Here is a 13,127-nt window from a genome sequence, read left to right as displayed (position 1 = left end):
CTTTTAGGAGATACTGTTTGCATCCTCCATTTGCCTGTCACTTGCTTTATTTACTGTTGTGAATCTTCTAGGGCAGCGGTTCTCAACCTGTGGGTCGCGACCCCTTTGGCGGTCGAACGACCCTTTCACAGGGGTCACCTGAGACCATCCTGCATCTCAGATATTTACATTACGATTCATAACAGTAGCCACATCGCAGTTATGAAGTAGCAACAAAAATAATTTTATGGTTGGGGGTCACCACAACATGAGGAACTGTATTTAAAGGGCCAGAAGGTTGAGAACCATGGTTCTAGGGGAAGAAACCCCCAGCTGCCCTGAAGGAATTCATGGTCCATCTGGGAAAACCCTTAATAAAAGGAGTCAGGATGGCTGCTGTGTAGCCAGCGCTCCGCTCGGCTGCAGACCTGTGGGGGCTGCAGGACCGAGATTGTTGGGCAGGAAACACTTGAGCTTGAGTCTTAGGGTCGAATAGGAGCCCTCAAGCGAGAGGCTCAGGGAGGTGGGAAGGGCAGCCTGTGCTGTTGGGGAAGGTGGTCACCGCTCGCGCCAAAGCTTCCAGGTGTGACAGGGCTGCCTGCAAGAGGGGAGCACGTTAGTGTTGGTCTGGGCCCCGTCCCTCTGCTGGAGCAGGGACCGCAGCGGGGACAGGGCTGAGCTGCTGTGCGCCCGCTCACCTCGGTCTGGGGGACGCCCTGGCAGGATACCAGGGCGGGTGCTGACTTGGGAGGAAGGAAGTAGGCAATTCTAGTTAGATTTGGGAAATGTCTGACTGAAAATGTCACAGATGAGGTCTTTGTGGCATTCGTGTGAATCTGTGGGCCGTGGGCCCTGCGTGTGTCATTTGGCCACATGGTTTGACGTCACCATCATTGAGGACGGTTCCTCTGCCGGCAGAGTAGCTGTTCTCAGAGCAGCGCTTGGCTGGGCCCAGCTGAGGCTGTCATTTGGGATCTCTAAGGACCCCGGGAATCATGTCCCATGCTTTCTAAAAAAATAACTCTAACGTAAAACCAAACATATGACTGTGTTAGATAAGATAGTGCAGCTAGATGGGTCAGGAAAATAGAAATTAGGAAAGGTACACACAGATTTCCACAGCCTTTTCCCTCGGCCCTGCAAGTCATCTGTCTGGCTGTTCCTCTCAGACACTTTCTCAGCCCATCGGACCTGTGTGGGTCCCTTCTGTCACCTTCGGGAAGAGCTGAGCATTCTGCTTCTTGGTCCCATTCCCTCTCAGCCTGAAGCCGACTCTGGGGCTGCTTCGATTTCCAAGTTCTCGGGGGATGAGCCGTTCTTCCCTGGAACAAATCTCTCTGAGCTTCTGACCTAGAGCAGGCTCTTTAAGACGTGGTGGGTGCCTCCTTCCTAAATACCCGCCTGGGGTTCCTGTAGCCACGGCAGAGAAAAGCTAGAGCACCAGGAAGTTGGGGAGGCCCGGTCCCACCCTCAGGGGTCTCTCTCGCCTTTCACTCCAGGGTTATGCCCTGGAGGCCTTACCAAGTCTGTCCATCCCGGCTGGTCTCTCTGACCTCCTGGGCTGGGAGGGTGGATGAGGGAACCCTTCTCCACACAGGGACCCGTGTGCGAGCAGGTGTAACCCATCACCTCGCCGGCTCCTGCAGGGCTGCCTGCCTGCTTGTTGGGGGAGGAATTGGGCAGGGAGAGCCAGGGAGGGTCAGAGTTTGGAGATTGTGCCTGTCATTTTTTCTAAAGTCAAATCTGGATTCCAGCCTGCTTCCTGGTAGCAGTGTGTGGGCGGGGGGAGGGGAGGGGGAGGCTGTCCCTCACGGAGGAGACCATAGTTTGCAGGTGGGCTATTGCCTTTTCTAAAGAAAGGCCCTTTTTGTTCCATGAGGTTCATGCTTTGTTCCCAGAGGCAGGCTTCCTGGTTAGAGTGATGGGTTTTCTTAGTCTGCCTCCCCTGGCGAGGCCAGCCTGGGGGTAGGGGTGGGGGGAGGGGGGCAGGCTGAGAGGAGGGCTTGGGCCTTGTAAAAAGTCCCCAGGAGGCCCACATGGGAACTCCCCCAGACTTCGTCCAAAAGGAGCCCCCTTTGACTCCGGAATCGCCAGCAGGCTCTGAGGGATGGGCAAGGCTCCCGAGCCTCCTAGGGCCTGTCTCCCAAAACCCTACAGACGCAGGCATCACTCAGTCTGCCAGCGTGATAAACGGACACATGAAGTTTATAACTGGAGCCCAGGGTTTCAAGATGAATGAGGAGGATACGAGGTTAAGGAGGAGCGTTATCCCTGAAATATCACAGCGGTGGCTGCTGTTCGCCTATGATGAGTGGCCCCTAACCCCCGATGCTTCCTTTCCTGCTTGGTCAGCTCACTGGGCAGGGGTCTGTGTAGCTCCCCGAGTTCTCACCCATCAGCACAGAGCAGAGGACTGTCCTCCCTCGGGTCGCCTGCCCAGGCCCTCCAGGGAGGTGGCCCCAGTGACTTCAGGCAGATTGCTGTCCCCAGCCAGCCTGTGGGCATGCCAGCCTGGTTCCCGGGACCCTGCTGTCTCACAGGGGTCCCCGGGGCCCTGTCTTCTGGGACAGGCTCCAGGAAGGAATTTCCCTCTTTGTCAGCTCTTGGGATTCCCCAGGGGTACTTGTTGTTCCTCCAAAGGAAAGACACCAAACGGGAGTTTTGTGTGCGAAGTGCACAGAATTGGGTGGGGAGGCAGGGAATGAGGGTCTAGAACAGCGGTTCTCAACCTGTGGGTCGCGACCCCTTTGGGGGTCGAACGACCCTTTCACAGGGGTCGCCTAAGACCATTGGAAAACACATATATAATTACATATTGTTTTGTGATTAATCACTATGCTTTAATTATGTTCAATTTGTAACAATGAAAATACATCCTGCATATCAGATATTTACATTACGATTCATAACAGTAGCAAAATTACAGTTATGAAGTAGCAACAAAAATAATTTTATGGTTGGGGGTCACCACAACATGAGGAACTGTATTAAAGGCCGCGGCATTCGGAAGGTTGAGAACCACTGCTCTAGAATGTAACTCCTTCCCTTAGTTTCTTTTCCTTTTCCTCCCTCAGTTTCTTGAGACCAGAGGGCCCTTAACTCCCCCTCTGACCATTCCCTCCTGGGGGAGGCTCCCCCCCCCCACTGCCTCCAACACCCCACCTCCCACCCCCACCCCGTTCTGACAGCTCGCCCCAGAGAGTGCAGTCTCGACTTTGAGCTTGAAAGGACATTTGTGCTGCTCTCACTCTGCCCCCTCACATACACATCCCAGCACGGTCCCCTATAGGGCATGTGGTTTAGTGGGCGTATGTCGTATTTCAAAAGTTCTGCAAGGAAAAAAACGTTTACATTTTCTTAGTCATTCCTTCCCAATTCTAATTCCTCCCTCATTCTCAGGAAGTTCTTCCTTATGCCTCGCCTCAGTCTGTCTTGCTGCATTGAAACCCATTTTGTCTTGTTCATCCATCGGTTGTGAGGCCCCATCTTTCTACAGCCCTTAAGCCTTTGTCATCCATCAGCAGGGTCACACTTCTCCGGGGCCACGCGATGCTTATCTGTCTTCTCACAGGCTGTCTTCCTTTCTATCCCGGGGCCCCCAAAAGGCTTTGCGTTCCCCGCCCTCGCACAAGAACACAGCTGAATTAAAGAGATCTCCTGAGCGGAGTGTATTAGGAGCGCCTGGCCCTGCCGGTGCCCCCACGGCCGGAGGAGGCAGCGTCTCCCCGGGGTCCCTGGGCCTTTGGGTGCGGTTGCCATTCAGGCCCTTTCGTTCCTCCGGCTGCGGAGCCCACGCGGGTGTCTGCGTGCCCAGCTCTCCGTGCCCTGTGTGCTTAGCTTCCAGAGGTGCCAGGCCTCCTCCTGGGCGTCCTGCTCAGGCTGAGCTGATCCGAAGTCTTGCCCTTTGTGCCGTCGTGGGTCCTTCTGTTCTCTCTAAAGCGCTTTGAACTTCGGGCCAGGAGCCTTGGGAGGCTCTGCAGGGACCCTGGGAGGCCCAGGGCTTCTCAGTCCGCACTTCCTCCAGGACTCCCTGGTTTGAATTCCTGCATCTCCAAGATTCTGGCAAATCGAGCCTGGGATCCCGAGCCTTGGGATCCAGGGCCCGCACTTGGAATTCCAGGATGGGCATGAAATCACCTCGCCACCTGGCCTGAGCCTTTGATTGTATTAGTCAGCGGGTTAGTTTCTTTCCAACGTGTTTGTTGGGTCTCAAACTCAGGCCCTTCTCCGGGGGCCTAGGTCAGCCACCAGGACCTCTAGCCAGCATCCCTGACCCATGGGACTGAGCCTGGGCTGGCAGAGCGGGTGGTGAGGAGGGGTGAGGTGGTGAACTCGAAGTCTCGGGAGCTGGCAGGGTGGGAGGGGCGTTGTCGGCGCCCGTGCGCCCCGGGTGCTCCTGCTGCTAGTGGCTGACCGTGCCCCTTTGTCCTGTTGCCAGGCGGAGACAGCAGCCAATCGTATCTGCAAGGTGCTGGCCGTCAACCAGGAGAATGAACAGCTCATGGAAGACTACGAGAAGCTGGCCAGTGATGTGGGTACCCATGGGTTCCCTGGCCCCAGCAAGGCCCTGCCACCCCACCCCAAGGGAGGAGGGAGCCCCAGAACCTGTACCTTCAAATCCATCCCTGGAGCACAATCCCGGGCTGGGTGTAGTCCGCGACCCCAGCACAGCTGCCCCAGGGAAGTGTGGGCTCCTCTCCGCCCTCCCACAAGCAGAGAGGGGCCCAGGGGCCAATCTCTGGGCTTCAGAGCGAGAGAGTCCCCGGCTTTTCTGTGGCCAACAGTGAGCCTGGGCGATCCCTTCACCTCTGTGGGCCTTGGTTTTCTCACTTGCCACGTGAGACTTGAGCACAGGGGTCTCGGAGGCTTTCCAGCTGGTGTCTGTTCTGTGAGTGTCACTTAAACTGGAAGAGGAGCAGATTCGGTGCCGGGGGTAGGGGCTGCGGATAGGTGGGTGTACTCAGGCTGGCTTCGTGGCTGGGCCCACCCAGGGCACAGGAAGGGGCAGGGCCGGGTTTGCTCTTCTGCCATTGACCACATTTGAGTTTTAAGGTTTCACCTGCTTCCTTAAAAGCATCCAGCTTTCTGAATAGCTCAGCCCCACCCCTTGGTGCATTGGCTCTCCAGCATCGCAGGACCCCAAGTTCCGGGGCCCGAGTGCCTGGGGGTGGTCACCGCTCACCATTCCAGCTGGTGACCTTGGCAAGTCACATAGCCTCCAGGGCTTTGGTCACCTCCTCTATAACCGGGGTGGGTGGAGACTCGTAGCCATCAACCCCGCAGGATTGTTCAGGTGATTTAGTTCGGGAGATGTGCCTGGCACCTTGCAGCTGATCAGTATATGTCCTGTTCCCACTTCCACTGCTCCTCCCTCACGTCAAGGGAAACAACCCAGGCCATGTCCTGCCGGGGCCCCAGGAGCCAGTTGTTCTCCTTTGTGTCAGGGACCACATTCTAGAATCCTAGAAGGTCACGATCAAGGACCTCAGGGGACAACGGTTAACCCTGCCCATGGTATAGACGAGGAAACAGGCCCGGCCAAGCAGTAGACCAGAACCAGAAGTCAGTCTCCTGCTCTTAGGCGAGCCATCTTCCCCCAGGCCTGGTTCTTCCCTGGGCAGAGCAGGGAGGCTGTGGTGCCGGCTGGGAGTTAACGTACTTCAGGGGCCAGGGTTCATGAAGCCCAGGTTCTCAGAGGGAACAGCCTGGAACCTGCCCTCGGCCTGGGCGTGGCCTAGGGGGTAGTTGGGAAAAGTGTGCTGTTGGGAGAGACACTTGCCAGCGCCTCCTGTGTGGGAGGGACTTCGGAGGAGAGGGGCGCCGGCCCTTGTCCCTCCCTCCCTCCCTCCTGCATCTTCATGCCCCGACCCTCCCCCAGCTGCTGGAGTGGATCCGCCGCACCATCCCGTGGCTGGAGAACCGGGCGCCCGAGAACACCATGCAGGCCATGCAGCAGAAGCTGGAGGACTTCCGCGACTACCGGCGCCTGCACAAGCCGCCCAAGGTGCAGGAGAAGTGCCAGCTGGAGATCAACTTCAACACGCTGCAGACCAAGCTGCGCCTCAGCAACCGGCCCGCCTTCATGCCCTCTGAGGGCAGGATGGTCTCGGTGAGCCAGGGGGCCAGCCCGGGTCCCCACCGGCCGGCCTCCGTGCCTGAGCTGCTCCCACGAGGCGCGGTGGCCGGGCCCGGCCTGCACACACTGCCCCGGAATCATTGCTCCTCCAGGTTGCCGGCCAGGCTCCACCTGCACTCAGATGGGGGATAGCTTCTCTCTCCGGGGAGCCTCTTGCTCCTGACCTTTCCAGGCCAGCCTTGTCCTTCCAGACCCCTAACATCCACCCCGGACTCCCAGGGACCGCCAGCTTCCCACCCCTCAAAAATCATCTTTGCAAACAGAATGTCTCTTGACATATTGACCCAAAAGGGGCATAATTCAGTAGTGATAGGTAATCTTTTTCAAATTTTTAATTGATTGATTTGAGAGAGAGAGAGAAACATTGATTTGTTGTCCCCGTAATTTTGTATTCATTGGTTGATTCTTGCATGTGCCCTGACTGGAGATCGAACCCACAACCTTGGCGTATGGGGATGATGCTCTAACCAACTGAGCTACCCAGCCAGGGCCTGATAAAGATAATGTTTACTTCCATGGACTCTTGTTTAAGCACTTAAAAAAACAACACACTTATTACCTTAAACAAGTAACAGATTTCCGTGGTAGGCTTCTTTCTAAGGTACAAATAAGCAAAATTCAGAAACTAGAAATTAGCTATAATCTTACGACCCCATATTAACTTTAAAAATTGGAGGGGGGGGAGATTCTGTTAGTCTTCAAGGGGAACCTAAAGCATGTTATTTAATAAACTGCTCTTTTAAAAAGCTAACATTGTGACCAGATTTCCATGTCATTATGACATGTATGTCACTTTATATGTTATTTCTCCGTACTCTGGAGGATGGGGGGAGGGGGGAGATTTTATAAGCCAGAGACATATGTAAAAGGAACTTCAAAAATCCACCAGGGTAGAGCTTTGGCTCTTTAAAATGGAAGTAACGAGAAGACCTGGGCACATAAAGCAGGAAGGAGGGAATGGGCAAAACCTGGAAACAGTGCTGGAAGGAGGCGGGATCCCAGGAAATCTAAGAGAGGATAAAGGCCCCTGACGTGTTTGCTGTTAGGAAAATTGTGGTCCTTTATGGATTCCAGGCTGAATCAGCGCTTTTAGGCAACCAGAACCAGTGCTGGCTGGAGGGTCTGTGCAAGTTAGGAAAAGTGGCACCCTCCCACCCCCCCAACCCCTTTGGGCAGATGCAGCCAGGCCCTGGGCACAGGCACATGGTGGGGACCCAGTGAGGGATTCGAGTGGCTTGCAGGCCAGGTTCAGCCCATCGCTGCCTCGCCCAGCGGCCTCATGGTAACTAGAGGGTGGCCCTGTTGCTGGTTCCCTGTCTAAAGAGCTATGGGTTTGTGTTCAGCATGTCACTATCCCCAGACTCGTTGCCCAGGTCAGGGTCCCCGCAGGCTCCAGGCTACTTCCCAGAGCCCTTGAGCGATCCAGAAACGTGATGAATCCTGTTGGAAGTCAGTCCTGGGACCACAGAAGGCCTTGGGCTCTTTCCCCACACGGCTCAGTGGCCCATGTGGACTCGGACCCCCATTCCCTGCCCAGGAGCCCAGGGCAATACCCGTGGGGATGGGTGGGGGCGGGTGGGGATGGCCGGACACGGCCAAGATGGGGAAGAGGGTCCTGGAAGGCTTGGAGCAGCTGTGGGCGTCTTGGCGACCCGGTGGGCTGACGGTGCATATCCATCCTCGCAGGATATCAACAATGCCTGGGGCTGCCTGGAGCAGGCGGAGAAGGGCTATGAGGAGTGGCTGCTGAACGAGATCCGGAGGCTGGAGAGGCTTGACCACCTGGCGGAGAAGTTCCGGCAGAAGGCTTCCATCCACGAGGCCTGGACGGACGGTGAGGCAGCCCAGCCATCCGCACACTCTCTCCTCTTGCTTTGTTGGTTTCGTTCTCTCTGACTAGGGCTTCGGCTTTAGGCACGTTCGGTTGCCCCAGTGTTCTCATCTGTAAAGTGGGGGTGATTGTAGCACCCGTCCGCTCGGTTTACGAGGATGAAGTGAACTAGTACATGTGAAGCAGCGAGAGAAGTTCCTGGCGTGGTACAGCGCTAGGCCTGTTGCTGATAGTTCAGGCCACCGCTGTGATGTCCCCGAGGCGGGGAGGTTGGGGTTCAAATCCCGACCCTGCCACCTAGAAGCAGTGTCAGTTTAGCCCCGCGACTTGACGCCCAGGTCTCCCTTCCTCATCAGGACCACGCAGGTGATGGTGTGCCCTCCTGGGTCCGTTTCCTGGGGCTGCTGCAACAAAGCGACACACGCTGGGTTGACACCACAGAGGTTCTGCCACAGCTGAGGGCGCTCAGAGTGAATTGGGTGGCGGCGGGGTTGCTTCCCGCGCCCAGTCCTCGGGTCTGGTGGTTGGCAGCAGTCCCGGAATTCCTTGCCTTGTTTCACTCCCTGTGCCTCTGTCTTCGCTTGGCAGTTCCTCTCTGTGTCTCTGACTGAGTCTCCCTCTCCTTTTTCTAATGAAAGCACCATCGTTGGATTGGGGCCGCCCTGATCCATAAGGACCTCATCTTAACCAAATACATCTGCAAAGACCCTCGTTCCAAATATGGTCAGATTCCGAGGTCTGGGTGGACCTGAGTTTTGGGAGGGCACCATTCAACCCAGGCCAGCCCCTCAGAGGGTTGTTGTCGCTTAACATTTCATGGCACCTGGGTCACATCAGGAGATGGTAGCCCTGCGCATTTCCCCTCCACTGCCTTCCCTCCTCCTGCTTCTGCCTCCAGTTTAAAGAAGCAGAGCCCTTGCTTTCCTGCCTGTGTCTCCATTACTGTAGCCCGGAGGCACTCGGGCTGTGTGTGTGTGATTGGCAGCTAAGGTTCACTCCAGAGAGAAAATCTTACCTGGGATAGTCTTTTCCTCAGAACCTGGGCTGCGGTGGAGAGGGGAATGCGGTTGCCCAAATCTTAGGACCCCGAGACTGTCAGCTAGAGCCCCCGGGGCAGACCCCATTGGCCAGTGGCGCTCAGTGCTCAGACTTCCCCACTCAGCTCTGTTATGCCCTCACTCCTTAAGCGAGAGACCAGAGGGACGGCCACACCCCATGGCCACTTGGGCGTGGCTTGGCTTGGTGGGGGATAGGAGTGTGCTGGACTCAGTCAAGGGGGGTGGCTTCAGCCCTCTGTTGCGGGTACCCATGCTGGGCTTTGTGCATTGCGGGTACAGAGGTGTTTACCCGGCGTGGATGGTGCAGAGTAGAGGGGGATGGCTGAGGCTGTACTCTTCACCTACGTGCTTCTGTCATGTCCTCTCCGGGGCCAAGGAACAGCTCAGAGCAAGGCACAGAGCAGGAACCACCCTGGGGGCTTGGCAGCACCAACCAGGGCACGAGTAGTGCTGGCATGCCGGCACAGCCGGACGCAGCAGTCCGGCCACATGGACTCATTCATGCCTAAGGATGTATTGCCCATTGACCCGGGAGTTCCATTTCTTGAGACTGCCTAAAGAATTAACCCTAAGTGTGGGGAAATCTCGTGTCTGGAGATGTTTGTGGTGAGACCATCTGTAATATGTCGTGTGAGCTGAGGGGTCCGTCGACCACAGTAGGTGGTTCAGCCACTTGGCGGGATGTACAGCCGCCCCAGCGGCCCCGGTGAAGACTGGGGCCAAGGTAGACACTCAATGACGTGCTGCTGCTGATCTCAGAAGCAGGAAGCGTAACTTATATATACCCCGTGGTGTTACCACAACATCCATAAAGGAAAGACTGAAAGGCTGAGATAACTAGGTTCCTCTGTAATTTTTTGTATTGTTATATTATTTGTACTTGGGAAGGAGTAGAGGGAAGGAAAGAAATGCCACATTGGTCACAGCCCTGGCCTCACAGGCCAGCCTTCTTTGCCGAGAGGGCCGAGCATCCATGACGGGCGCAAGCACAGGGTGGGCGGCCAGGCCAGGCCCCTCCCCGTCCTGTGCTAGTCACTTCACAAGGCAGCTGGGAACCTCATCTGAGAGTCCTGAGAGGTCGTAGGTCATTCCATTTTCCTCCCGGGAAACAGAAACCCAAGAAGTGCAAGTCCTGCCCACCCCTAAAGAGAGAGGGCAGTGCGTTTGATGGTCGAAGAAGGCCCTGGCCATTGGTGAATGCACTGTGCCTGGACACGCTGACCACACTGGGAGTAATTAAGGGGGGGGTCCCTCCAGCACTGGAAAAACTATAAAATGGGGTACCCCTTATGCTTGGCTTGTTTTTTCCTATTATGCCACATTGTTTTCTGCTGTCCATAAAGTTAATGTTATGCCCCACACGTGCCCCCATAGTCCGGCATAGCCTCGTATGTAACCACTTCTGATGCCGCCCCACCATTCATGCTCCATGGAGAATAGCCGCTTTCCTGGCCGGGCCCCTTAGTGGAATAACCCGGTTTCTCACACTGCAGAAAGATTGATCATTGTACAGTGGGCATCCCCGGGGGGTGCACCCCTGGAACGGGAGCCCCTGGGGCCCTGAGGGGTGCGCCCCGGCTTTAGCTCATCTTTCTGGGCTCAGGCAAAGAGGCCATGCTGCAGCAGAAGGATTACGAGACGGCCACCCTGTCGGAGATCAAGGCCCTGCTCAAGAAGCACGAGGCCTTTGAGAGCGACCTGGCTGCCCACCAGGACCGCGTGGAGCAGATCGCCGCCATTGCACAGGAGCTCAAGTAAGCGTGGCCTGGCCAGGGGCTGCGGGGCTGCGGGGCTGCGGGAGATGGGCGCTGAGGCCCTGATGCGTGAGGGGGTGGGACAGCCTGGTGCCTGGGCAGGAGGTCGTCCCCACATGTCACAGGCCTCGGGCCTTACCTGTCACTAGGGCAGGACCAGAGGGTGACCCGTCTTGGCTCTGAGTGCTCCCGGCCTCGGTGGCTCCTGGGTGTTGTGCTGCAGGTGCAGACTGGCATGGCCTCCAGCTGAGGTTGGGTGGGGACCTTAGAGAGGAGGACGGGCCTTCTTTGGCCCTCTCCCGGTGGTCTCCGGAAAGCAAGGAGTTGGAAGGTTGGGAGGGGCGCCTGGGGGTCTAGATGCAGCGAGCACACCTGGCCTTCCAGCACCCCTGGTGCCCCCGCCTCAGAGGAGGAGAGCGGGCCACACAGGGAGCCTGGGCCGCCTGACTCTTCCTGTCTCCTCCCTCCCAGTGAGCTGGACTATTACGACTCACCCAGTGTCAACGCCCGGTGCCAAAAGATCTGCGACCAGTGGGACAATCTAGGGGCCCTAACTCAGAAGCGGAGGGAAGCCCTGGAGGTGAGGGCCCAAGGGAGGCGGGGGCCTGCTCCTGCAGTCTGCCTGCCCCTTCCTGCTCCGTGACTCCCTTTGCTGCGGGCAAGAATGCTCCACGGGGCCCCTCATACCTCGCCCAGCCATGGCCTGAGTGCGAAGGCTCACACGGGCACCGCGTTTGGGCTTTGCTTTGTGGAGATGCTTCCTTTCCGGCCCTAAACCAGATCTCATCCCCCTGGTGTGGTGCCCAGAGACAGCCTGTTCTTTCTGCCTGAGTTAGCCCGGTGCTCCCAGACCTGGGCCACTTGGGGCTGGCCAGGAGGATCTTGGGGAGAGGGGAGGGATTCTGGAGATGACTCTGCTAACATGTCCCTACCCCCGCCCCGTTCGGCACTCCTAGCGGACAGAAAAACTGCTGGAAACCATAGACCAGCTGTACTTGGAGTATGCCAAGCGGGCTGCGCCCTTCAACAACTGGATGGAGGGGGCCATGGAGGACCTGCAGGACACCTTCATCGTGCACACCATCGAGGAGATCCAGGTGGGTGCAGCCCCCTTCGCCCCCGGTGGCCGGCTCCCCAGCCGTCCTTGGCCCACCCTCTGCCAGGCCCACTCCTGCAGGCTGTCCCTGCAGAGAGAGGACTGAGAACAGCATCCCAAGGGTGTCATAGATTGGAAACCTTTGCATTATATTTATTCTGATTGGGTGACATATGAAAGATGAGAAAGTTGTGCTGGAAGTTCATGCTCCTATCCCCTGTCCCCCAGAGCGCCTCCCCAGAGGAAAGCAGTATGGCCACACAGTCTCTGCATATGCAAGCAAATATATTTACTTATTAACAGTCTCCTCCACACCCTTTTCTTATATAAAATAGCTTTTATAATAGACTGTATTTTGAATCTTCTTTATTTATTTATTGTTAATCCTCACTGGAGGGTATTTTTTCCATTGATTTTTATTTTTTTTAAAAAATATTTTTATTGATTTCAGAGAGGAAGGGAGAGGGAGAAAGAGATAAGAAACATCAGTGATGAGAGAGACTCATTGATCAGCCGCACCCTGCACGCCCCACACTGGGGATGGAGCCCGCAACCGGGGCATGTGCCCTGACCAGGAATCGAACTGTGACCTCAGGTGTTCACAGGTTGATGCTCAGCCACTGAGCCACACCAGTAGAGCTTTTCCATTGATTTTTAGAGAGAGTGGAAGAGAGGGAGGAAGAGATAGATAGGTAGAGAGAGAGAGAGAGAGAGAGAGAAACAGAGAAACAGAGAAACATCAGTGTGAGAGAGACACATCCATTGGTTGTGTCTCGAATGGGCCCTGACCGGGGCTGGGAAGCTAGCCTGTGGTCCTTCAGTGTGTGGGCCAACACTAACCACTGAGCACACCGGCCAGGGCTTGAACCTTGATGCTTAATTTAACAGACACCTTGGAGCTTGTTGCATATCATTAAACTGCTTCCTTGTTCTTTTATACAGCTGCACAGGTTAGATTGCAAGGGCTTTTGCAAAGCGCTGAGGAAGCCTATGTTGGGGGAGGTCACCTGGGGGCAGGCCTTGGGGCACTCCTTGTTCCTGACCTGACTGTGGGGTGGTAAGCGTACTTGAGGTCGCTGCTGACTTCACCAGCCCGAGCAGGAAGCTACTGCTTTGATGGCTCTGCCTTCACCTTCCCTGGCCAGCCTGGCCCTCTTGGTTCTGAGCCATGATAATCCTCGGTTGACGGCTTCAGGCCTCCAGGGGCCCTTCCACCCACCTCTACTCTGGGACCTGCAGGGTTGCCTTTGTTCATCTGGCCCATGGGAGGCAC

The 13,127-nt window shown here is 56.3% G+C and overlaps 1 protein-coding gene across 4 annotated transcripts in view; it reads left to right on the top strand.

Annotated features, from left to right (window-relative positions):
• Positions 1 to 13,127, top strand: part of ACTN1 (actinin alpha 1) — an 89,840-nt gene that overhangs the window by 70,243 nt on the left and 6,470 nt on the right. For all 4 annotated transcript variants that reach the window (XM_036311035.1, XM_036311044.1, XM_036311064.1 and 1 more), the window contains 6 exons: positions 4,418 to 4,510; positions 5,858 to 6,088; positions 7,802 to 7,949; positions 10,608 to 10,758; positions 11,230 to 11,338; positions 11,715 to 11,855. In XM_036311035.1, the coding sequence (XP_036166928.1) occupies positions 4,418 to 4,510; positions 5,858 to 6,088; positions 7,802 to 7,949; positions 10,608 to 10,758; positions 11,230 to 11,338; positions 11,715 to 11,855 (873 nt within the window). The remainder of the gene's footprint in view (positions 1 to 4,417; positions 4,511 to 5,857; positions 6,089 to 7,801; positions 7,950 to 10,607; positions 10,759 to 11,229; positions 11,339 to 11,714; positions 11,856 to 13,127) is intronic.

Source organism: Myotis myotis, unplaced genomic scaffold (genome assembly GCF_014108235.1).
Source record: "Myotis myotis isolate mMyoMyo1 unplaced genomic scaffold, mMyoMyo1.p scaffold_m19_p_1, whole genome shotgun sequence".
Lineage (NCBI taxonomy): Eukaryota > Metazoa > Chordata > Mammalia > Chiroptera > Vespertilionidae > Myotis > Myotis myotis.
The sequence above is the reverse complement of the archived record's forward strand: the minus strand, read 5'-3'. Positions and strand labels throughout refer to the sequence as shown.